Here is a 25,825-nt window from a genome sequence, read left to right as displayed (position 1 = left end):
GAGATTGCTTTATTTCGGAAAGCATTACGTGAATGCGCTTTAAATATTTGCAACATCCGCAAAATTATCAATTAATTTATTTATTGTCGTCTTGATTTATGCCGCTATTCAGCTCCCGAACCAGTCGAGCCGTAATAACGCATGAAATTAAATATAGCAGGTTCTAAGCACGTGAACCGTTAATGAATTACTTGTCTTTATTGCTGAAATAGCAAATAAGTGGTTTACAGGGTTCGATAATTTAAACGGGTAAAGGGAAGGGTCCGGAATATAAAATCGAAGCTGTAAAGTGAAGTCTATTACCGTTGTTGTTACTATTGAAAAATACACATACCAAACGCCTTTGGGGAACTGCGGGCCCCAGAAGAAAAACATAACGTAATATTCTCGAGTTTAGTAGCTGGTTGTACGGACTGGGCCGCGTGAAGGGAAAAACTAGGTCACCTCAAACCCCGTCGTCCTTTAATACTGCGCAGGACAAGTGAAAGGCTCCAGCAGAGAAACACATGATCTGTTACAAACCATTTACACTGCATTGTTACCTCTAGTATTTATAGAAATAATATCCCCCAAAAATGATTGGATTTAGGAACGTTTCTCAGACCGGATACCATATGTACACGTAATGTACCACCATTACCAAATACAACTTTGCTTTCAAAGCCATACTTAGGCGGGAATGTAAAATATACATTTATCTTCTGTTCAATTAACTCCTAACTTTATGCTCATTTGATGTAAGATTGTTAATGTCACTTAATTGCCTGACACTATTGAAACCACTAATTAACGTGTAGTCTTTCCAATAAATGACATATGTCTACACGTGCTATGCATTATCGCAGTTTGTACATCAGGCATGCTGCTCGAGGTGGGGGCATTCTCGTTTAAATTAAATATTATTCGCACGAGTGAATAAATGTTCCTTTCAGATTTCGGATTATGTCCCGTTTCCTCTGAATCGGTGCTCCTGTCATACTTTCACTAGGCAGAACGTTTGCACAGAGCTGCTCCAACGTCGCTGCTGTCGCCACCATGTCTGAAAAGGAGAATGTGAATTATAAACTTGTTGTGTTTTACTTTGTCTCAAGAAACATTAACCGCGTGAACGGGTAAGCGTAAAGGCCAAGACTGCCCTCCTGCAAGTTGGTTAGTGAAGGCAGAATTAACAAGCTTGTATTTGTCACGGTAACTAGGTGTTGCTGAACACCACAAATGCATCAATTTTCTGCTCATTTCAAAACCTCCGTCATATGGGAGGGGCCAGCACTCCCTCCGTGGATTCTGATTGGCCGGTTGAAAGGAAGTTGTCCACAGTCGACGTCTGATGAGTCTAAGAGAAATGTCAGTTTGATAAGGACCTTCTTTTTTCATTGCCACCTCCCCCCCCCACCACCATATTCCCCCCACCCCCACCCCCATCAACCCCTGCTCAACAAATTAAGCTGCAGCTATGTCATGTTCGGAGAATTCTGCATCAAGATCGTTTTCAGTGAGGGCTTTAATCTGCTCCAGCCAGGCTCAGCCTTACTGTCCAGGGGGCTATTTGTCCTCTAGACCGGACCAGGGCTACGGGGCACAGAGTTGTCATCGTAAACACGACGAGATGAACCACCAGCAAGGTCTAGGTCTGGTTCCACATCAGTACGTTCCAGGTATGACAGGGTGGGCAACACCATCTCCATCTGGCCATGCAAGCCGACTTCAGCAGTTAAACACTTACTCCTTCTCGTCTAACGTGAAGGAAGAAGCCAACTATTGTTTACTAGACGGGAATAAACATCCGAAGACGGCCATGGAGGTCTCGGTGTACCCGAGGGTGGTTTCCGAAATGTGCACAAGTGATAGTGGCAGGGTCCCTGTTCCCATCTATTTCCGTTCAGAACCGAACTACACATCAAACAAACCCACGGATTACAACCAGCCGCAGCCAGCCGCTGCTCCGTGCTCGATTCCATCCAGCATTCCCTTCACTTCTTCCTTCGCCACGTCGTCCTCCTCAAAACCAGGTGAAAAGGCCATAAAAGTGAGCAGCTCAAGCGACCCTGGCCGCAGAGACCCGGGAAAACCCACAGAGGGAAGAGAAAGTGACTTTGTACAAGATAGACCCACTTTAGAGTTTCCTGGCGCGGATCGGGCCCTTTCCGAGAAAGAAACAAAAGGTGAGTAAAAACCATGAAAGAAATCAAGACAAGCAATTACACGCATTTGGAGCAGGAACACAGGGCAGCTCGCTCATCTGCGGCAAGGTGACTTTATTTAGGCTATAAAGGAGCCTTTTTCTCCACACCACAAAGGGCCCTCAGTACAAATTAATACCTTAAGTAATTTATAGGACAGGCTCTTTACGGCAGAGTAAATTGCAAACACGTTTAAGTGACCCTTTTAAAGATCAAAACATCGAAAGGTTTCTGTTCTGAAGGCCGCTTCTCAATTGCATTAAAAACCGCTGTAAATGTCCCCAATAAAAACAACCCACCTAGGTAAAAAAAACAATTGAGAATTTTAAGAATGATTTGAGAATGGTTCAGAAGAAAACTTCCAACTGCTGTTATTACAAATACATTAATGTGAAATAGCGTTTACGTAACCAATGGGAAAATATTGTGCCAGCGTGTGTATATAACCACATACATTTAGAGTTACAGTTATGTGATATATATAATAACTAAATAATAACATTAGTTAAATGTTTACAAGATTTGATGTATATCAACCCAGATATGGAGTAGGTAAACATGTGCCTATGTGATTATGTATACATATAATAAATAGTACATATGCGAGGGGAAAACAAGTTGAACAGACTTGTACATCCGTTGGTGTGAATATTGTATGCATTTAGGTGAGTGTGTGTGTGTGTGTGTGTGCGCGCCCGTGTGAGAGAGAGGGGGGGGGCAAGCGGTAGAGCGAGAGAGGTAGAAAGAGCTTCTATAATATTGAAAGGCTTTATACATACTAATATGTAAACGTTAATATGCACTGATGAATATTCCTGTAAATTAAATTAGTGCATTTGTATAAGCACAGCATTGGCGACTAGCAATAGTTTTGATGAGTTGTTATAGATATTGATGTATTGGATGTAAGCCTGGCATCCCGAGAACAACAACTTAAGCATCTAACCAACGGCCTTTTAATGTTGGCTCGTGTATCAAAACGATCTAAGATGCAACCATAAATTCCAAATACTGAATATAAATAAAATGAGTTTGTTGGCACCATGTGATGTTTACTTAAGGTCAGTTTGTTGCCATGGAGCTAAGTTATGGCGCCAAATAAAAAAAATTGCATCACACAGCGCTATGGAGATATTACTGCATTATTTCATGAAATCTTGTTGCTCATTAAATCAGGAAGAAGTAAGCGACATTGGCAAACAAACATCATTATTCTGAGGTATTATAGACACCACTTCCTAATTGGTACCTACAACTCGCGTCGTGCCCAAGCTATGGTCTTTTAAAATGTGATGAATATTAAGCAATTTTTGGCTTTTAAATTTCTTCAGAAATCTAATTTGTTTCACAGGTGAGCAATAATGTACATGCATAAGGTATAAAGTAATCTCGCACTTACCCCTTCCCAGAACAACCACGCAGGAAGAAAGATTGGGTAAACACCGGCATGCAATTACTCGGAGGAAGTTATAATTAACTCGGATCCACCATAACGGATTTCCTCCACCTCTTCTCACACACAGAAAGTAGTGAAAATTGTAAAACAAAGTCACTTCAACATTAGTCGGCAAACACTTTGTAAAAAAAAAGTGGTAATCTTCAAAAGTTTAAATGGTTGGTTCTTTGTTTGTGTCTGGTTTTTTTTGAGTGATGTTGAGACTGATATGTCGAACTGATAGGTTGTCCTCTCGTTCAAGCACTGACTTTATTGAGTGTTTACTCACATAATCGGGTGACACAAACCGAGAGACCGTACGAGACATCAGGTCACAATGGAGTATCCAAATGTTTGTATTGTTATGGAAATCTAGACATGTTAATTACACATTACACTTCGAATTTGAGTCAAGGTATTGTAAATCGGCCTCTTGTGCCCCTTGTCCGACGAGATAGACAAAGAAACACCTCAGAAGTTAAATGAACTCTTAATTGGGAAGAAATACAGAACGTTTTCTTATCAGGTCTTTATTAAATTGATATTTTGTACGTGGAAATTATTGATTATATTTGGTGGCAGCACACAAGTTGGACTCCTAATTTGAGTCCAATCAAACTATAGGCTGGGTAAATCTGAATTAATAAACCGTGGTCTAATCTGACAAATTGGCTGGTTGAGCATAAGTACAATTTACCTACAAACACCCTCCTTCGATATGAGGACTCTCCTGATTGCTCTAGAACCAATGAATTGTTAGACTGATCTCTAACAGATTACTCGTCGCTGGCTGATTTAAATTCCGTAGAGAGCAATACCGTCGAGAAATGCTTTGTTTCAAAACATAAACAAAGCATCGGGCCGCACAGAAGTTAATATGCCAAGTTTGTGGAGATTACTTGACATCCTTATTTCTATTTTTAATAAATGACCAAAAAAAATCACAGCAAACTAAACTTAATGACAAAGTCCCGCCATCTTTGCTGCGCTGTAATGGCAGTTTCACACAAAGAGGCTAATGATATTAGATAGTACCTAATAAAGATCAAGCTATTAATTGAGTCTGGATTCCGTCTGTGTTTTGTTTCAAATCAACGCTAATAACAATGAAAAAGAAAGAAATGCGACACTAAGTTGCTACTTAAATGTATTTGCTTCTCCATCTGCAATGCAGTTTTCTATTATTATTAAATTACAATAATTGTCAAAACTCCGTGAGTAGAATTCAGACATATAATTACTATCACTGGAAAATTTCTAACGCTTTGTTAACATCACTATTTCGTAATTAATTAACTGACTACTTAACAATCCATTCCAAATCTGTATTTTCAATGTTATCTCTGGATTCTGCTTGGCCATATTTCATTTCAAGTGCTTGGCATTCTGGATACTCGGTCTAATCTTTAAACGCACAAGAAGATTATTGAGTTATAAGATTAACCCAGTAAGCCTTTTGTGTTTATAAAGCATGCAAGGAAAGGCACCGGCCGCATGCAATTCTCATGTTGTTATAAACATTCTTAATTAATTAAATTATTTGAATAATGAGTCTACTACTCACAGCATGAGTAAAGTCAAATGGACAACACGGAGATACGACATCTGGAAAATAAAAGTATTGGAGAAGCTGAGAAGTTTTCGGACCCATGAAAATCTGGATTTTTTTAGCCATTGGTCTTATTAGGTAAACAGATGAAAAAAAAATGTTAGAATGTCTAATATCTGTAGCTATGTATTTTATGCATGCAATTAAGTTGAGATGTATGACAAATTTGCATGTATTCCATGTAAATTCGACACAATAGGCACAAGGAACATTATTAATCTGCCGCAGGTGCTTCAAAATCAGACCGTGCACTTTAACGGTATCTAACTACAGGTTTGTGACTTTAAACACACACTTGAGGAGCGAACGATCCTGAACTATTGAGTTTAATATTGGGGATTGTAATATGAAACTAAATATGATGGAAATTTGTAAATCCTTTGAATTCTCAACAAGGTCATGGTCAATCAATAATCATTTGCATATACATTAATCAGTGATATTGGCATTGTTCGTTCTCTCAGCAGTTGACTGAAAACTTTCGTGCAAAGAACGGTTCTGTTGCACTCTGTACATTATTTCCTGAAACTATCATTTTTTTAATGTTGTCAGTTTTGCTGGGAAATATACTTACAGCTGCTGTATGTGCAAACCTGGCATACTTCATACGTTCCATGACTTTTATTCCTATCCTTCAAAGTCAAGAATATTGTCTACGTTCGAGTATAGTTCAGATCAGTGAAATTACCATTGGTATTTCTTTATACCTTCAGCCTTCTGTATGGTGGATGCCCGCTTTTATAACTATCTTATCCTATGCAGTTTACAGAATTTCGTTAATTACATTTTTAGTATCCATCATATATAACAATCTTGCTTTTTATCTATAGAGATGCTAGAAAAGTGGATATGTCCTGGTATTTACAATTTGCCAATAGCAACATTTCATTTCAATACAACACAGCGGCTGCATATGCATTTATAGTGTTATAACTAATTCAACAAGAGGGGCAAAGATAATTTGCTCTTTTGAGAGTACATTGATGCTTAGCATTGAAAGTTTCATAAACGTACTGTGAAAAATTTGGTCCTTGGCAAAACATTACACCACTTTTTGCATTACATTGAACAAGCTAAATGTTAAAGCTTCAACGAATGAAAGAAAAATATCAAACTTTCCAAGTAGACTGATGACTCTATTGAAAACACCTGTGTCCATATTCTAACTTTCCGGCTCTCTTGTTGCTATAGGGTTATTTCCCCTCCTTTGTATATACTGTAACCTTTATGTAAAGATCCCGTGCAAATACATTATAGGAAGTGTTTGTTATTTTGCAACGTGACAACTCACTTTTAAGACATTTCGCAAAAAAAAGTAGACATTAATTCCGGAAAGTTAATAGGCGTTTCATTGATTTTAGTGAGATATCCATAGGATATAAACTGCTTTATCTTAATCTTGTAAAGCAGTATGTTTATATAATTAATTAAAATTTATTTCTTGCTCTGTTTATTAAACACAACGACGTTCACAGAACAGCTATTGAGAATTCATGTCTCGTTACAGTCAAAGTGCAAGACCTTTCTTAACGGCAAAAGGGCACGGCGAACTAAACATTGGTTGTGATATTCCAGTCCATTCCATTGCTTCTCCATTTTGCCAGAAATTGAGTATTCGGTGCAATGTACATTCGATAGAACATTTTAAATTGAACTTAAGTAGGCATTGACTGTGTTTATTTGCCTAGGTGCAAATTCCCCTTTAAATAATGTTGGATTTTATTTTGATGTTCGCAAAGTTATACCACAGCAATGCATTGCAGTTGCTGCGATGTATCACGATCTGCTACAGCATGCTGTTACGGAGAAGGATAAAATATGAATGGTTCATATCCCCTCAGTCAACAATGAGCTGACACTCCGACTCGTTCCCTAGTCCCTACTCGGAAAACTCGTTGAAACTCGTCGGCATTGTATTGTTGACGCTAAAATAGGGAAAACAGAAAGGAAAGTTTGATTCAGCAGGTGATTTGACAATTTCTTTTTCCCGATTGACAGAAAGCGCGAAGGCTGAGAATACGATAAACTGGATGACGGCAAAGGGAGGAAGGAAGAAACGTTGTCCGTACACCAAGCACCAGACACTGGAGCTGGAAAAGGAGTTCCTCTTTAACATGTATTTGACTCGAGAGCGCCGCCTGGAGATTAGTCGGAGTGTGAATCTTACCGACAGACAGGTCAAAATCTGGTTTCAAAATAGAAGAATGAAGCTGAAAAAAATGAGCAGAGAGCATAGAATTCGAGAAATATCAACTACTTTCCCAATTTGATAAAGACGTGGTGCTTTTAATTAAAGAAGAGACGATGGACGATCACGTTAAGGAGATCCGAGTGCTACAACAATATTGAAGGTGGGGGTGGGGAGGGGAGGGGGAAAGGCCGGAGGGGGGATTTGGGAGTCATGGGAGTTGCAAGTTCAGGTCTAGTCACTAGAACAGCTTGGAGCCACTTAAGAGGAAGGGGAGATGTGGGATGGCGAGTTTGGACTTGCTTTCTGAACAAATGAACAAACGCCGATGACACTCTGTTGCCGTTTAAGGGTCCATTAATTGTCATCAACTAATCGAGTGCCCTTTCTCACAGTCATGATGAAATAAATCGAAAAAAATCTTCGAAGTCAAAAACACATCTGGCTTCTTTTATGCGTTTTGTTCTTTTTGGTGCATTTAAACTATTTTTAGTTAATCCCACATTTATGTATTAAGCCTTCAAGATTTATTATTTTAAGGTAACACCCAGTTATTGAAGGACAATAGAGGAATCGGCAGTTATTCACGTACGTCATGTAGACATCTGACATATCTTATCCGCAGAAGTACCTGAAGCGGTTTTAAAGAATATACATCAACATAGGGAGAGCCATGGACTGGTGATAATGCAAAGGATTCGGCTCATCAAAGAAAATTTGTAGTACTCACTTACATTCTGTTTAATCTTACGTTATTTTATTTTAAATTATATAGGAAGACGTAAAGATATAATTATGTAATCAATCAGTCTGCAGGTGAAGCGAGAGACGTTGGCCATTGAATGGGCATTAATTATAAAATGATACAAATTATGTGCAATTATTTCAGTTGTTCTCATATTCTTTCAATAGATCATGCATATTCATTAATTTTTTTCCTGGAAGAATCCAGATCTACCCAATATTTCCCACTATTGAATAGAAGTGCGTGGAATAACGAAGCTGTAATGCACTGCATGCCCTTTTAATTAAGATTACATACAAGCCTACAAGCTGCCTTCAAGACACAAGAAGTAATAGTAGGCTTTTAGGCCCCTCGACCCTGCTTCGCCATTCAATGAGATCATGCCTGATCTTTTACCTCAGCGCACTTTCCTGCACTAACCCCATATCCCTTGGTTCTCTTAATATCCAAAGCTCCATTGACCTCCGTCTACAATATACTCAGTGTCCAGGTCTCCACAGCCCTCTTGGGTGGAGAATTCAAACATCTTTAAGAACGAAACGGCTTGAAGCTTTTGAATTAAAATCGCTTTGGGATGATGTTGACTGTTATAGCGGTTAACGAAATATTCTATAATTGACTCAATTAAAAATAACGTGTTACGTCTGGAGATTTCTATTAAATCAGATTTTGAGAAATAGGCAAAACATTAATTTAAGACATATTAGTGAATACAACGTGAGAGGTAAGTAGCGAGATTGAACTTATCATGATATAAAAAAACATACATTACCCTGTGACTTATTTCTGGCAGTGTCCCTTTGACTGTCTTATAGAGGTTAAAATTTTTCACGAATAAACTTCCACACCTGGCTCATATCTCCTAAATAGAACACAATTTGTAAAGACTCCCGGTAGCTATTAATTTCATTTTTATTGCAAACTGCTGTTGACCTATACTTTCCCCCTTGCACCTTGGACCTTACGTTGGGCGACGAAATACTTAACAAGACTGAATTTAAAGTTTAGCTTTACTTTCTCATTCTGTTCCACGCCGTGAATCTGGACTGAAGCGCTTCAACCAAACATTTGAGAAACCAATCAATTAAAATGAAACAGGAATTACATTTGCAGATTCATTTCATTTTCAAATTAAACTAGGTACGCGCAATGCTTTTGAAAAGTAAAACCCATTGAAGTGTCTGCATTCCTTTTGAATATCTGTTGTAGAAATATTGTGACTATAGCGCAATTGATCATAACTTAGCATGTAACATACTATCGGTGCCGTCTATGTCTCTTTCACCTTTAGTGAACATTATACATAAGCTGTGGTTGTACTGAGAAATAACGTTTTTTTTAAATGTTCTTCAAAATGTCTGACATTTAATACATGCCAACAATGGTGATCTGTCGTCTCAATTAGCTTTTCATGCGGTGGAGGTTTGTCAGATACGAAATGTGTAACGTTGGATTCAAATGTAATATTTATTTTTTAAAATAATGTAAAAAGAATTGTTATACCAAAGATTATTAACATTGTGCCCATCGCATCTTGTTTATTATTAAGCACACTGAATACCGCACAATAACCTTGTAGGAGAGAGGAATAAAAAGACCTCTTAATATTTGAACAATATGAAAATCCACCCGTAAGTGTTTAGATGAAGTATTTTGTTTTCATGTTGGTCATGTGGACTGAAATTCTTTTGTAAAGCATGTTCTGTATATTTCACGGCTTGAAGTCGTTGCATCATTTCCCAGGCCTTGTTATAGGTCAATATTAAAACGCAAATAAAAGATAATAAAATTGTGTTTGTCTGGATTTACGTAGTTTCTGAAAATGTTTTCTATTTAATGTTTTCAAATCTAATTAACTTTATTGTGGCCATTTACACACTAGTGGTTCTCCCTTGAAGTCTGGCTCGTGTATATCATGCACGGTGGTTGGCTGATTGTGAACCCGTGAAATTGACCTGAAATGGACAACTTGGTAGTTGAGAGAAAAAAAGTCAGAGAATTCCGATTTTCCCAGCCCTAAAGAAACCCCTTCCAGTTTGAAATGTATTTGGTATCCGGTGTCGGTGATTTAAATACCATCGAGACGGTCGTAACCTGACTGTGGGCACCGACGATGCTCCACGGACGAACACGTCTGCTTTTGTAAAGTTTTATGGCCGCTAAATGTGTTTGGCAAGTTGCTGTCATGTAGGACTTGTTGGACTTGGGCAGTTTGGCTATGAACGGCACGCCACAAGACATAATTTTGAGATCAGGGGAATGGTCACTTCTTCTTTCTTGACAACGTCGCTAACTTGGCTTTCGAGATTTTGGAACACATGAAGAAAATGGTAGGACATTGTTGTCACGTTAACTGTTCTCTGCCAATGCCCTTTTGTGAGGATGGTTACAGAGACGTTGACTTTATAGAAAATTGAAACTTTTAGCTTTTCCAAATGTGTTGATACAACATTTCAGTGACTCGTTTAAAAAGTAAAATCTTGATTCATCCCCGCGGTATTGAAACTATGTAGTGAAGTTTGTAGCTACTTTTCCCGAAATTTGCATGGTACAGACAAAGCAAGGTCAAAATGGTGCGGTCTATCCTGTTGGAATAATTAAAAATAGATGGAATTTCTCAGCAGTTATTGACTATGAGATATTTAATCATCATATTTCTTATACATATTTACTTTTAGTATTTGAGTTTTAAACAATCATACCCAGCTAAAGCATATTTCGCAACGTTGGTCTTTATTTTACTGTTCGACTCGTTAGGTCCAGACTTTGGCGCCAGCGAAATTGAACTGTTGAGTGACTTAGGTAGTTTCATGTTGTTGGGCTTCTGTTTGATCGCAGTGACAAGAAACTGCCTGAATTACCCCAGTTATTGTCATCGCAAACTTTTGGATTTTAATTAAAAAGTGGAATCTCTGGCATTTGCTACGAAGAAATTATATCTATATATGGTGACACCAGCAACGCCGTGCGGATGGTTATTGAAGATTAATTGAAGTATAAGACTGTCTAATTGCCTCTATGTATGATACGTGGATAGATTGTAACGTGATGTCTGTGCAATCACATGCACGAATAACATGGCAACATTTTAAACCGCTCAAATTCTCTACATTTTCCTCAGAGCTTAATATATAGTTTTAGAATTGCGTTACAATGGCAAAGACGACTTTTTGGATTAACTTTTCTATTCCTAAAGATCTAGCGTCGTGGATAGGCAGATCAATGATATACAGGTAGTTGAAAAGGTATACACATGGAAATGCAAATAAGGGTAGATTGTTCGCGAGTCGTATCTGTGCAGTCATTGCTTTAAAAATAATTTATTTCCGGGTTTAGTAACAGCAAAGAATAGAGGAGCAGATAAACTGCATGATCAGTTTTATAGTGTATTGGGTTTGTTTCATAAGGTAACTTGATCAGATTTAGTTTATAATTTAAGCAAAACAAATTTAACATATCAGTTCACAGAGCTAAACGTGTTGCACACGACGAGTCACAAGTTAACCATGCTTGCAGTCTTGCAGTATTGATAGTTTACTTTCCAGTGATACAATTTATTCAAACATGAATATTATTCAATCAGTGATAATGATTGTTCAGAACTTTATATTGAACAAAGAAAGGCAGGTCTATATTACCCCAGTTAGGGATATCCAGCTATTCCACAGCATTTTTAAATGGAGGCAGCCAATTACATAAGGAGATGATACCGCCTCAGATTGGACCATTTTCTCCTGATGAAGAAGGTTTAGTGTATCTATCGTCACATTCCTGTTTGATTAATTCACATTTTGTTCTTTAAAAGGAAGTTTTTCTGACTATTCCACAATTCGTCGACATGAACTGTCAGTTTGCAATGTGGTGCGCCTGCAAAATTAGTATCAGCTACTGCTCAAAACACTCGTGGGGGCACCTAGCCCGCCGAGTGCTTATAGAAGAGAATTACAATAAAGGATGTTAATATCAATTAGACTTTATATGTAGTTCAGCCATGGGTTATAACGGTATGCCCCTCCTTTCCTCATATGTTGAATACTATTTAATACAAACGAGCTTGGTTTGTTTTCCCTTCTCATCTGCTTACGTTCAGTGCATTATTAAATGTACCAAGCAGAGGGAAACAGCAGGAACTCGTCATTGTTGAAGATGCCGGGCGCTTAAAACTTCATTTAAACTAGTAGCATTGCACAGTGTGCCAGTAGCCGGGAGCAAATGGCTTAATTTCTGGCACGTTTAAGTATGAGATCAACCTCTTTCTTTCACTCCAAATGCTGTGCTCCCACCCCCAATGGCCTGCAGCGACCCCGAACGTCAAGACTTTTCTTATTCATGATGCTGCTGCTGTTGCCGGAGACAATCGCCATTTTTGGTTGGCAGTGGTCTGGATATGTGGTTTAAAAAGGCTTTAAAACATAACATTCTCATTTTGGAACGTACAGAAAATGTCCATTGATTTGCACTAATTGAAGCTTATAATCTTCTTACGGCTATGGTGTACGGGCATTTATACTGTAAACGCAACCATAAAATTCTTTGTCCTTTCACTGTCCAATATCGTTAAAATGCGGCCCATTCTCATTCTTCCCAAGTTAAAAAGTCGCCTCCGTTCTCTCATTTGGACACTGTTACTTTTAGTATTTGAACACATATTTGACTGGCCACATATGACAGAAAAATGTCTTTCGTAATTGTCTCGAGTGGTCATTTTTTTAAACTTTATTAATAGCGAAAGCCTATTCGATATGAAGATTTTAAATTACATTTTGTACATTTAATTATCGTATTTGTAAAATGAGGATTTGCAAAATCCAATGATACATCTAGAATTTCATAGTTCCGACTACGCCAGTGTTTTGTTATCGCTTTGAGTTAGCCGGTCTTCTTGAAGCTGCTTTTTAACATGTGCACAACAATAGCCTGACCGATTGGCGGTTTTCATCATAAAAAGGCCCCTACAAATACGAATGTGTATCTCCCCATGCTTCGAATGACCAGAAAAAGTAATTAATTTTTTACAGATAAAATAACTTAATGTTCTCACAGTCCGCGCACTTGATGCACTTCAGGAAGCATAATTATTTTAGAAACCTATTTTTGCTGTCAGTGGAAAAAATACCCATGAACTGAATCTCTTAAAAGAACACTCTGTGTAATTACAATTCAATTAATGAAGTACAGATTTTAGCTTTGTTCCCTAGCTTCGATCAAAGAGATTGCAGATAAGATGAACCTCTTATTTTATAAGATATGTAACATTCATCATTCAATTGTATGTATGACGTTTTTAATCCTGATTCAAACATCCATTTTATGTCAAGTTACAGGCACAATGGTTCTGGTTGGACAAGTTATTTGTTGAAAATAAAGCTATTTCTTAGACTAGATAACATTCACGTTAAATTGAAACTTAAGTCCCAACACCTTAGTGGCGTTCTTTTAAATAATAATTCAAACCAAGCGGTCGCTGAGTGGAAAATATTCTCAAATTATTTTCTGAAGTTTATTGCTGAACTTTTGAAAGTATCGTGGAGGAAAAATGAACCTTTCTACTGAGGGTACAGATGACAGAACAATGAGGTTAGTTTTGTTCACAAGACAAGTGAATCACAATGCTAAATTATAATCAAATTGATGCAGATTGTCAAATATAATCACAGGATGTTAAGCAGTATATAGATTCAGTTTTATAATGATCTGTTCAAATATTTGAGTATTCTTTCTTCAGTATTCAATCAGGCTCTTCATGTATTTAAGAATAGGTTTAAAATGGGAGATTCTTTCTGGATTAAGATTGGTGAAGTCGTAATTATCATATCAACGAACATACAGATATTACCCTAAATTGTGGTTAGTTTCTGTAGTTTTTCCAATGGAGGCCATTGAAATTCTCATAGTCGTTAAAACGGTTCTAATTTTAAGATATAAATATTAACTAAATGGTACCGGAGTCCAATCAAATGAACATGTTAGTATATTTGAAATGGATTTATGTTAGTATTGAAAAATGCAGGTTAGGTTTTATAAAATCAAAGTTTGGCAAAAAAAATGATTTGTAGTGCATATAACCAGCTCGCCACATAATCTTTTGCCTTCACCATAATTTGTCCTGCGGTTTGACTTTGTATCAGCTAAATCCAACCCCGTCTAGTTATTCCAGCAAGCTTTCTTAATGGATGTGTAACAGTGTTAAACAATTTTAGTTTTGGAGAATGAGTGATATAATGAAAGTGGTACGATAAGTTGGATGGCCGAAGGAGTTCCCACCAATATAAATCCTCACTTGACGTTGAATTTTGCCTTTATTTGAGTATTTATTTGAATAAGGACGAACGGGATCTCGAAATTTTCATTCATAATTTCTCTCCAGCTTCCGGATTCAAATAACTTTTTTTATATTCATTCTCACGGAAAGGATGGCCCCCAATATAGATAGAAAAGATAACAAGAGAGACCGTGGCTTTAAATTAACCACTTTTAACAGTTTGTGCATATATTTAAATCATTTCACAATAATTCGCTCGTTCGCCGTGGTTCTATGTGATTTAGGTACACACTTCGCGCACTCCTCGGTTGTAAGGTAGTCTTGTTAGGGAAGTAAAACGCATAGAGTAACCCTATGATGCAGAGTAATATGTAGCAATATCATTAACGTACTGGTGAGTTTTAAAATATTACGGTCGGAAAAAGTTATAGAACAATAAGTTGTCTTTAAATTAATCGAGTCCAATGCTTCCCTATTGCGAATTTTGTCAAAATTAATGCATGATGAAAACAAATAGTCTTTGCTTGCCACAGATTGCGATGAACACTTTCTCAACAATCTCTCTTGTGTAAAGTTTTAAATACGGAGGGAGCACATGTATTTCATTACCAGCACCAGATTCTCAAACAAATATTATTAATTCAAATTTAGGCGTTCTAACCCGCCAAAGTCGCTAGTTTCTTGCACCCACCAAACACACAAAAAAAGACGCAAGAATTGTCTGACACAATGATTGGGTTCAACGGGGTTTTTATGTTATCGGTTTCAGATAATAACAGCAATAATAAGACTGTCGATTATGAGACCTGGTGTGAGAATTTGTCACACGAGATAAGATTAATTAACAAGCAAAGTAGTTCCTTTGAAAACTGTTTATAAAAATTGAATCTCGTTCTATATTGTTACGGATTTTACACTATATATGTTTATATGCAGTAGTATTCCTTGTTTGAGACTATTTCACCTCTAAAAGTATATAAAACGAGGGGCCATGTTAATTGTTTAACCCCCATTGCGGATTGATTTACGTTTTATTGTCGCTTTGTCGGCCTCATGAAAACTTTAACCAATCGTTTCGCAGGTAGCCCACAACATATTAGCTAACTCTACTTTGTTAGTTGAGAAGTTCAGAGAACAATTTCTAGTCTTACATATAATTTCCCAATGAATCGAGGTGTATGATGTTTAACAATGTCGATGTCTGGTGCTATTAGTAACTATTTTGTCGATTCCCTTATAAGTCATGATAGCGAAGCGACAGCTGCAACAAAGTTAACTTCGGGACAATATATAGTCTCCAGACAGCCGGGGCTTAGCGAGCATCCCGACTTCCCTGCTTGTAATTTTCAGACGAAATCTTCCGTGTTCGGCACCTCTTGGACCCCAGTGTACCCTCAGCCCTCAGCCAATGTGTCCACCTTGTACCATCCATATGTCCAGTCTCATCCCATCCCGCCTGAGAGCAGGTATATGCGGTCCTGGTTGGACACGACCCCCAGAGCCGTAGCCGTACAAGGGATACCTTCCAGTGGTCACGATTCATTGAAAACAGAGCCCCTCGCGGGCCACGGCGGCCAAACCTTACCGGCGGCACTCCAAAAATTGCACGGGGAATCCTTGGAGGGCGAAGTCATGAGCTCCGGGAAAGCGCCATGCTATGAAGACAGCTTATATGAAGAGAAAGGGGACAAAGAGGCAGCAGAACAAAGTAAGTTGGACATCAGATGCACTTGATTAATCCCAGAGAGAAAATGGTTTGGGAAATACTACTGAAATAAGGTTCTAATTAAAGTCAGTTTGTCTCCAGTACAGTCACACGTATTTAACTGATTTTTATAATGCTTGTTATTTTATGCGACTCTGTTCTATTTTATGGGTTCCACAAGTAACCACCTGCAAACCTTTAACGACGGCCTTACTCTAGCAGGCAATAAAGACATAAATGACTGATTATACGTTTTCCCCTTGTTATTTTCCCCACTTTTTATATCAGTCTTCTGAAGAAGGGTAAGCAAATATGTGTGGCAAATCATTGTGTGAAGCCATTGAGTAAGAGAAGAAAGAGAGAGAGAGAGAGAGAGAGAGAGAGAGAGAGAGAGAGAGAGGGGGGGGGGAGAAAAATTTATGCATTGCTGCCGCCGTTTAGTTTTACGCCCCAATTTGCAAACGTGGTCATAAACAGAAAAAAAAACCCAAAATAAATCTAATCCTTCAGTAGACGCCCAGCGGTTTGCAGTTTAGTCATGCAACTTACTGACACTTAGGAATATGACCAAACACAGGCACGATATCACAGTTCTTAGGTTCATGAATGTTTGGGGAATATGTCCCCACACGCATTGCATTGTGAGAAGTGTATTAATGAAAACGGTTCGCGTTACAATTCTTATTCTGGTCTGATTGCCCTTTCCTCTTCCTTCTCCACTCATCTTCAGCCAATCCTTCAGCAAATTGGTTACACGCTCGCTCGACAAGGAAAAAAAGATGTCCTTACAGCAAGTATCAAACCCTGGAGTTGGAGAAAGAATTTCTGTTCAACATGTACCTCACCAGAGAGCGGAGGCACGAAGTGGCGCGTCTTCTGAACCTGACAGAAAGACAAGTCAAAATCTGGTTTCAGAACAGGAGGATGAAGATGAAAAGACTCAGTAAAGAGCACGTAAAGGAATTCGAGTGACGAGCTGTTTAGATGAAACTTTAGCGCGTAGCCGGTTATTGCTTTCACTGCAGTATATCCGTAAACCACTGTAGTTCAGAGAAAATCACCACCCTTCCACAACAAAGAATAGCTTGAATGCAAGGTCTTAACATCAAGCAATTCGGCTATTTATTTCGAACATTTTAGTGCATTCATTCAGGGAATAGAGTCACGTGTAAAGGATTTTATTGCAGGATATTAAGAGATACAACTTCCTCTCATTCTCAATCACACTATTAGTCAGAAAGATCAGCGAGCTTTTATTCCTACTCTGTTCTCTTGTCTTGAGGGTTTTAAAAGAAACTTCAGGTTATTTATAAATTATTGCAATTTCTGTGAATCTTTTGGTGATGGTCTTTGTGGCCGACCGCGCTGCAGAGCAACGATTTGAGGGAAGGGTCTTTAACCTACGATTGATTTTATATATATTGTAATCTTTTCTGTTTGCAGTGATTTAACACGACTAACTATCAATTGTTTACATGCAAAAGTGAATGTTTATAATACATTGTTAAACGCATCAAATTTGCGGTTGTTTTGTTAGTGTTTTTCCCCGACCCCCCCCCCCCGCCCCCCTCCATCACTTTGGTTTGACGATATGCTTTCTTCCAAGGAATTGTGATTATTATTTAAACCGAATGATCATGGACTTTACAATCTCTATTTCTGTAGACTTTAGTTTGTGTGTTTGGGTGAGTTTGGGCCTGTCGTGTTTTGGTTTAATATGCATAACCAGACCCCCAAAGTTTAAATGAGTAATTGTCACGTTTAGCTGCCTGTATCCTTTGTTAAGTATTTGTATATCTCTGGGTAACTATTACCACGTGGCTTTTAAAATAAGGGTTTAGTACTTAGCACGACAAATGTGGTCGAGATGAAAAATTAACGATATGTTATGTAGGATTTCGTAACATTTAAGAAACAAAATGCTGCATGGGAATAATCTGACAAAGTTACCCGGATTATGGTTATCCACCGAGATGCAATGAAGGAGACTGACAAATGGTTCAGTTTAAAGAGATAAACTGTGGTTTAAAAAAAACATTCCAGAAGGCAACTTGTAAATATTTCTGCTTATCTTTATGTCTCTGTCCGGTGTGGAGCTGGTGTTTATACTCGGACTTTTGTAGGTTTGTGCAGATTTTACATTTAAGGTAATCGAATCAACTATTTGAAATAAACACCCCAAATCTGGGTGGCCCTTACTTTTAGATTGTTCCCCCACCACCCCCCTCCCCCCCCACCCCCCCCCCCCCCCCGCCTCCGGGACTGTCCAACAGCAGCAGCGCGCGGTTGCACTATTTAATGTGATTTAATATTATTAATGATAGAAATAATAAGAGGTAAAATCAACTGTATGATGTAAAAAAATGGACCCACCGTTCTCTGTGCACCTAACACTACAATCAATAGATGAAAATATATGAATGTATGACAAACATACTGCAAAATAAAATGCTGTTGATCAATGGAAATTGGATGTTTCCGCATGACCTTGCGTCTCTTTTTCAGGCCTTGCTCATCACTGGTTCCAAACACGACTCCTTCTTTGGGCCTGAACCAGAATCATTAAAATAGCCAGAAGCCAACATGTTTATATTGGTCTAGTAAGTTTAAAAAACATCTGAAAATAGGGAATGGAAAATCTTTATTTGGAACGAAGAAACTAAAGCCAATTCCTAGAATCTCAGAAGCAGCAAATATTGATCCAATGAATCACGGAAAAATAATTGGAGATAACGACCGTGTTTTCTACCGCAGCCTCGGACATGGTGTCTCTCAGTAATTTTATGATGCAGTTCTTGAGCTTTTCCAATAAATTCTCCACCACAGTGGACACAATGGCGAAGAGTCAGTACAATAGCACAGAGCAGAGAATGCATGCAGCTACTGGGAAGAAGCGCAAAAAAAAACAAGGCGAAGTGTTTCCCTAAAGACAGCTAGATAAAAATACTTCAGTCATATGAAGAAACGTTATTCGGAGTCGATGCCGAAAGCTTTTAGTACATAAATAAAATACGGAATGTGATTTACTTTCAATGTTTTTATCAGTAGGGGATCTGAAGAATTCACTATTTTGATGTGTTTTGACCGATTAATTAACTCCCCGCCGAAGAAAGTGCAAACAGCAATCTTAACCGCATTTATATCTTGTTTACTTTATATATTTTATTGTCAAATTCATACCATAAACTATGAAACTTCAGTACTTATTACATGCTGAATATTAAGCATCAGGGTTATTGGAACAGAATTAAATGCTTGAAGGATTCAAATGTAAAATAGCACGTATTTACATGTAAGGTGGATTATATATTCTTAGAGAATTTATATACATTATTAGGATGAAAATATCGTTATCTGTGCCCTACAGATTTACTTGTACGTTTCAATTGCATAGTGGCAAGTAACACCCGGCCAACCGACCTAAATAAGTTAAATTTCCAAACTAATAAGATGTCATTTCAATAATATTTATTTTCAAAGGGTTTAAGCCGCTTTTTGCGCATTTCGCAAGTTTAAGGAATTCATATGGAAAACTTTGTTGCTCTATATATGCATATTCCATTAACATGACTAGCTGTCTATCCATACATACATACATACATACATACATACATACATGTATAATAAATACATACTCATGATGCATATTTCTCGCAGACGTATATAAATATGCATGTGCTTTTTGTACAATAGGCAAGAGTGGTATGGTGAGCAAAATAAATTTCTTCAAGAAATTGACTATCGTTTTGGTATCTGCTACATCCATACATTTAATTACCTATCGCAAAACGTAGTCCCAAACCAAAATGTTTCAGAATTGTTACTGAAACACTCTATAAAATTTAACATGCGGGTCTGCACCACAACATTAAAGAAGGATATTTCATTTAACTGTATTCAACGAAGAAATTGTATATGCTGCTCAAAGTACCTTGAAACAATCGCATGAAAAAAAAATCTGATCACACGATATATATTTGAATACGATGAAGAAGTTAATCAATTCCATGGCGTGTTCAGGAAGGGTGACATTTCTGTTTGATAATACTTGCAAAACCTTATTGTCGATAACGAAACTATGTATAATTAAATGGGAGGGAAGCGAGTTCGCTACCTTCAAAGCTTCAGGATGTTTCATTGGAAAGGCTATGGATGTGTCAGGGGCATATTAAAAATTGAATCTATGATTCGATGTTTTATAATACCTTCATATTAGGGAAAGTGGTTATGTGACCGCTTGAAACAGCTTTTACTAAGACTAGATGAAAATAATTACAGGACCAGCATGTCGTATATTATGACTAATATATCAATTGTTTCTATTTCAATATTTTTTTCCTAACAGAGGAGACACAACCGCATTAAAAAGAACAGAAATAAGTCTAGCACGGTGGTGCTGGAGGAGGAGGAGTTAGGAAGTTGTCTGTCATTATAGGAAATTCAGTGTGTGTGCTGCAATAAAATAATATGACCGCTGTAAAAGTTTATAGGGTATAAATTTCTGAAGGTTAAGAATTGAACGTCTGTAAAACAAACACAGCAAAGGGAAAACTTTCAGAACCTATTAAATTAAATTCACAATTGGAGGTGGCAAGTAATAAAAATGCAACTTTATTTCTGAGGGAAAATATATAAGAATTGTATTTTAAAGAAAAATCAGGCTGAATATTGTATTGAAACCAAAATGCTTTTTGACCCTAAAGCAAGCGACGCCCTCTTTTGTTCTACTTCCTAACCCTTCCAGGCTGCCAGAAATTACTGCAATAAAAAGCTATACAGATTCTGGCGAGACGTCTGGCCCAGAATCTTTGAATGTGTTTACAGCCCGCGCTCATGCCTGGCAGATTATTCTAAAGTAAAATGCCTTGGAGGTGGAGACAATTCAGTTCTCAAAGCGTTCTTTCTCTGTTTTCCCCCTTGTTCCTCTTCTTTACTGCTTTTTAGGAATGTATGTTAGAAGCAACCATTCCAATACTTTATGAGGATGTGGTTTATTGGCATTGATCACCTCTATATAATAAGACGATGGAACCAAGAGTTAAAACATTTTCCTTCGCCGCTATTTGAGGCTAATGAATCCTTTACCGCGAGATTTTATCACTAATATGCATATTTACTAATGCTATTTCACCCTGTGTGTTTTCGCAAATCCGGAATAATTCTCTCCATTTCCAGTAGGTGGCATCAATGTTCCACCAAACTCAATCATGGCGATTCACCGTACATTAGTCCAGGAATCCGGGTTTCAGTAGCCTTTATGCACTTAACTAGTATACATTTACTGACATACCATCTTTATTCTTGGTCGATCACGTTGCGCAGAAAAAGGCAAAACATATCAGTTTTTTTTTGCTAAAATGTTGCTCTAATCAGGTGTTTTGCGCTAATTTTTGCGCTAATGTTGTTTGGGAAAGTAACCTACGCAACATACTTTTTGCCTTTTTTTTTGTCAGATGCTTTAGTAAGTCTTAAGAACTTAGAAAGAAATAAATTCAGCCATTTTCGACAGGACATTAAATGAACAGGGACTGTTCCTTTGCAGTGAAATCATGAGGCTTGTAACATTTGGGAAATGTATGAACTATTAGGTCTTGTAGATGTTGCTTAAGCAGCTTAATATCGAGCAAATAGAGGGATTTGTAACCGCCTATTATAAAACGACGCATGTTATGGGAGAATAACTGGCTGAAGGGTGTGTTTAAAGTGAATATTATCATATCTGGATGCGTAGCTTCCAGATGAACTTTCAGCCCCGTTATATTTCTCACATTTCACCGCACTGAATCTACCCTAGACTGTTTCGGGCGTATTGATTATTATTTGTGTACTGGTCTTCTATTCAACAAACCATACCCCACACATTTGCACTGAAAGCAAAATGCATGAACATTTCTTCCAGACATTTCTAGACCTTCATGTTTCGGCCTAGACCAAATTGGTGTCGTTTTTTAAAAATCGTTTACAGGATTTTAAAAGGTGTACAATTCTGTTTTACATTGATCTGCCAAACTGCAGTCCTGTTTTCTTTATGACATAAAGGCTGAGGAACAGCAGTCCTTTGGACAGAATAGGACTAACTGTAACATCAGGACCGGACCTTCTTTCAAGATAAGGGAAAAGCTTTACTTCAATTAACACCGTTCTTTATCTGTTTCTGACCCCCCCTTTATTTATTTATCAGTTTTTCTTTGTTTTTTATTCTCTCTCATTTTCCTGCACTATGTATATATTATTCATGGAGAGCCAGAAGTCCATACTTTGAGCAAAAAAAAACAGAATATAACACAAAGGCGCCGAGTATAACCGCTTTTGTTTGATAATTTACACCGAGATGCAGATAAATGTAATTCATAATTTGCAATTAGAATCATTCTGTACATTTAGTACACATCTAAAGGTGTTGTTGTAAATATATGTGGCCGTTCTTTCTACTGTCGTCTACCATGTGCAAAAAAATAAACACGCGATTTTAGATTTCAAACAAGCCGATTTCGAGGATTTCTCCTTCCTTTCGTACATGATGCTCACGTTCTATTCATCTCAGATTAAACTCCAATGTGATGCTATTCACCCGCTAAATTACCAACATTTATCCCATTAAGGCGGCACAAGTGCATAGATACACAATTAATTGAGTTTTATTTGTGTAATTCCATCTAGCAATTGAGCGGCACATCAATGGAAAATGAAACCGAAGTCTCGGCACTAACCTATAATAGATACCACTACACTGTGATGCTGCATGTTTCTATGTATATACAAGTGGTGCATAAGTGTAGTTATACACTTCCAAGCCTACTGGCTTCAGAAATAAAAGTAAACTTATCTGTAAACAATGTAGGCAGAAGTGGATTTGTTTCTTGAAATAGATTTAAAAATAATTGTCGTCATTGCGTTTGTGATAGGTACCAGGAACTTCTAATTACACATGCACACACGTGTGTGTGTATGTGTGTGTGTGTGTGTGTGTGTGTGTGTGTGTGTGTGTGTGTGTGTGTGTGTGTGTGTGTATGGGTCAAAGAATTTACAGATTGCCTTTTCAAATTCATAATATTTGAATGCACAAAGCCAAACTTAGCAGATGCATTTATGCATTTATTAATACTTTCCGGTAAATTGGAAACAAAATCATGAAATGATGCACGTGGCTGATAGACTAAATTATTAAAAACTCAAGAAATCGAGAAGTCCGCAATATTAACCAAACACCCCAGAACCATCTAAGGCACGTCACGGCCGCAATACCTCAACATAAAACAAGAATCACGTGGGTGTTCGCGGGCTGGACACTCGCAAGTTGTGGACTTTTTTTTGCCGTCTGATATCAGTTTCCTAAAAGGCTCTAAAATTCTTCATCTAATTAGCCAGTTGTAGTCACAAGAGGATCGCGTTTTAAACAGGTATCTTTTGTGCGAATTTCGCGGCCTTATTGGTTGTCTTGTTGGCCTATGTTGTGGAAAAATTGCAATTTTTAAATGAGTTTTATCGCGTTAAATCGAAGAATTTGTTCCGTTATGTTTAACATTTCAGATAAGTTGCGGACGAAAATAAATCTATAATGGGCCAATAACACTGGTAAGAGGCATTGCTGAAAATGCAAGTAGCAATACTGTAACAATCAGAAAGTTGCCCTGTAACCTTGTGGGGAAGAAGGAAGCAGAGTTAAATTATTGAAATCTGAGTCAGAGAAACGGCAGGTACAGGTAGCTGGAAAGGACAAACTTTCGAAGAGAAGCCGTTTAATAAACTGCTGTACAATAGTATTTATTCATTCCCACGCTAAAACAATTTTCCCTGAAGGTTAATGCAACTGCTTTATAAAGCAAGTTATTTTAAAAACGTGAATATTTTCAGAATTGTATCATTTTTTCCAAGTTTTTAAAGTATTTCACATACTACATTTGTGAATACATTTGAGAACCTTTTTCATGAGAAAATCCTTATTCGATCAATTGACCATATTCCACAGGTCACGAGAGATGTTAATAACCTGGTATCTAACAAAAATCTCAAACGGTTATACACAGTAAGTTTGGACGTATTACTTTTCCAGCACCAGTGCGTTCATATCCTCGGAATTTGCAATGTTCTCTTTACAGAATTGAATCAAAATGCACAACTCAAGAAATCGTCAGTGTTTTCTTCTGAAGTCCTGCTATACTGGGAGATTCTTATAGAAAAACATTGTATTTAAATATCACTAATAGGTGGTCGGAAATGATGCATGGTTAAGTCGTAGAGAAATCGGTAGAAAGATATTAATGAACATGTAAAAATTTAATGGGTATTATGATTATCATGACATTGATATCCGAAAGTTTTACTTACACCTTACGTTCAAATAAGTTATATTTTAACTAACTTTTAAACTGTGATGAGAGCGAAAAGACTGTTAATTTGGGTCAGACTTATGTTTGCACATGGATATTCCGAATAACAATACAAAGTAAGCTGTTTGTAATAATTAAAATACACGATTACATTTAGTATGCTTTGCCAGATGTGTTAAGGCTTGAGAAAGCAATTGTAGCTCAAAGCCAAAGTATTGGATCTATTGTACTAGAAAACGGTTTGGCTTTTACTCGACTGGATCTCATGTTAGTTGGGGTCTGGAAATAGTTCACAATCAATTGCCAAAAATAAAATTATAACATTTAAAAATTAACATAGGGTTCACATATCTCATTATTACTGCGTTTCTTTAAGGGTTTAATCTCGAACAATGGTTCAAAATATGGCTCAGGATTAACACAGTTTTTCTCAAGTTTACACTCGATTTTAGAATGTAGTGTCAACTCGTTGTAAATAATTTCAGTTACACACACGCGCGCGCACATACACACACAAACACACACACACACACATATTTTATAAGGTTTTAAAGTAAAATAGCTTCGAAGCAGGTTCATGTCCTCTGCTTTCTTCTCTGAACTACATTACACTTGCCGGCAGTAGGAAATCTTTGCGTCCAAGCTGGGAGCTAAAGCAACTTTAATGAGGACAAATTTGCAATATACATTGCGAACCAATAAGGAACAGTCCATAATTCATTTTTATATTAAAGGTTTTTGCATATATTTGCACACACACACACACAAGCACACACACACACACACACACACACACACACACACACACACACACATATATATATATATATATATATATATATATATGTTTATTGTTTAAAATAGTATTCGGCCACAGAAAGTCCACTTCAGGAAACCTATATTTTACTGTTCCACACAGAGCGTCTCATAAAAACACTAACTGCCGTTCACTGCATGTTATAAACAATAACAGGCTGCGCTTTTATTGCGCTTTATAGTTCCTTAATCTCTTTCCTATAGTTCTCAGATGACTGTTACTGTTCCAGGGTCCGTCCAAGCACCAGATAAAGGGCTTTACTAATAATAGGAAAACGGATCATTAAATTGTTAAATACCACTAGAACTCCTTATTATGATTAAACATTTTTTTTAAATTTCCAAATAATTTGCATGTGAGTGCTGCTGGACATATTGCTGTCCTGCAATAACTTGGGAGGAAATATAGCAATTAGGTCCAAAGTTGATGGTAATTAGATTTTAGGTTTGCTACTGTACTTCCATGTCTTGTTGATGTAACTCTGACCTTTAAAAGAGACGCATATTCTCATTAAATGGTTTGGAAATTAACGTCTGACTCTCCATCCTCTACTT

General features: G+C 37.4%; 2 protein-coding genes across 3 annotated transcripts; both read left to right on the top strand.

Annotated features, from left to right (window-relative positions):
* Nucleotides 1-1,419: 1,419 nt before the first annotated feature.
* On the top strand, nucleotides 1,420-7,555 carry hoxb10a (homeobox B10a). The gene is made up of 2 exons (XM_052038609.1): nucleotides 1,420-2,162; nucleotides 7,223-7,555. Exons 1-2 carry the CDS (start codon nucleotides 1,454-1,456, stop codon nucleotides 7,492-7,494), a joined length of 981 nt encoding a protein of 326 aa, XP_051894569.1. The 5' UTR covers nucleotides 1,420-1,453; the 3' UTR covers nucleotides 7,495-7,555.
* An 8,011-nt stretch (nucleotides 7,556-15,566) lies between these two features.
* On the top strand, nucleotides 15,567-18,744 carry hoxb9a (homeobox B9a). Of its 2 annotated transcripts, XR_007958186.1 has the most exons (3): nucleotides 15,567-16,127; nucleotides 16,855-18,271; nucleotides 18,630-18,744. XR_007958186.1 is itself a non-coding variant. In XM_052038579.1 (2 exons), the coding sequence occupies exons 1-2, from the start codon at nucleotides 15,611-15,613 to the stop codon at nucleotides 17,094-17,096; spliced, it is 759 nt and encodes a 252-aa protein (XP_051894539.1). In that variant the 5' UTR covers nucleotides 15,567-15,610; the 3' UTR covers nucleotides 17,097-18,348. The 2 variants fall into 2 exon arrangements, 1 of the variants encoding a protein (XP_051894539.1); XM_052038579.1 differs by lacking the exon at nucleotides 18,630-18,744 and having other exon boundaries at nucleotides 16,855-18,348.
* The last annotated feature ends 7,081 nt before the right edge of the window (nucleotides 18,745-25,825 follow it).

The sequence above is a fragment of the Pristis pectinata genome, chromosome 25 (assembly GCF_009764475.1).
Source record: "Pristis pectinata isolate sPriPec2 chromosome 25, sPriPec2.1.pri, whole genome shotgun sequence".
In the NCBI taxonomy this organism is placed as follows: domain Eukaryota; kingdom Metazoa; phylum Chordata; class Chondrichthyes; order Rhinopristiformes; family Pristidae; genus Pristis; species Pristis pectinata.
Note: the sequence above shows the minus strand (reverse complement) of the source record. Positions and strands in the feature narration are given on the sequence as shown.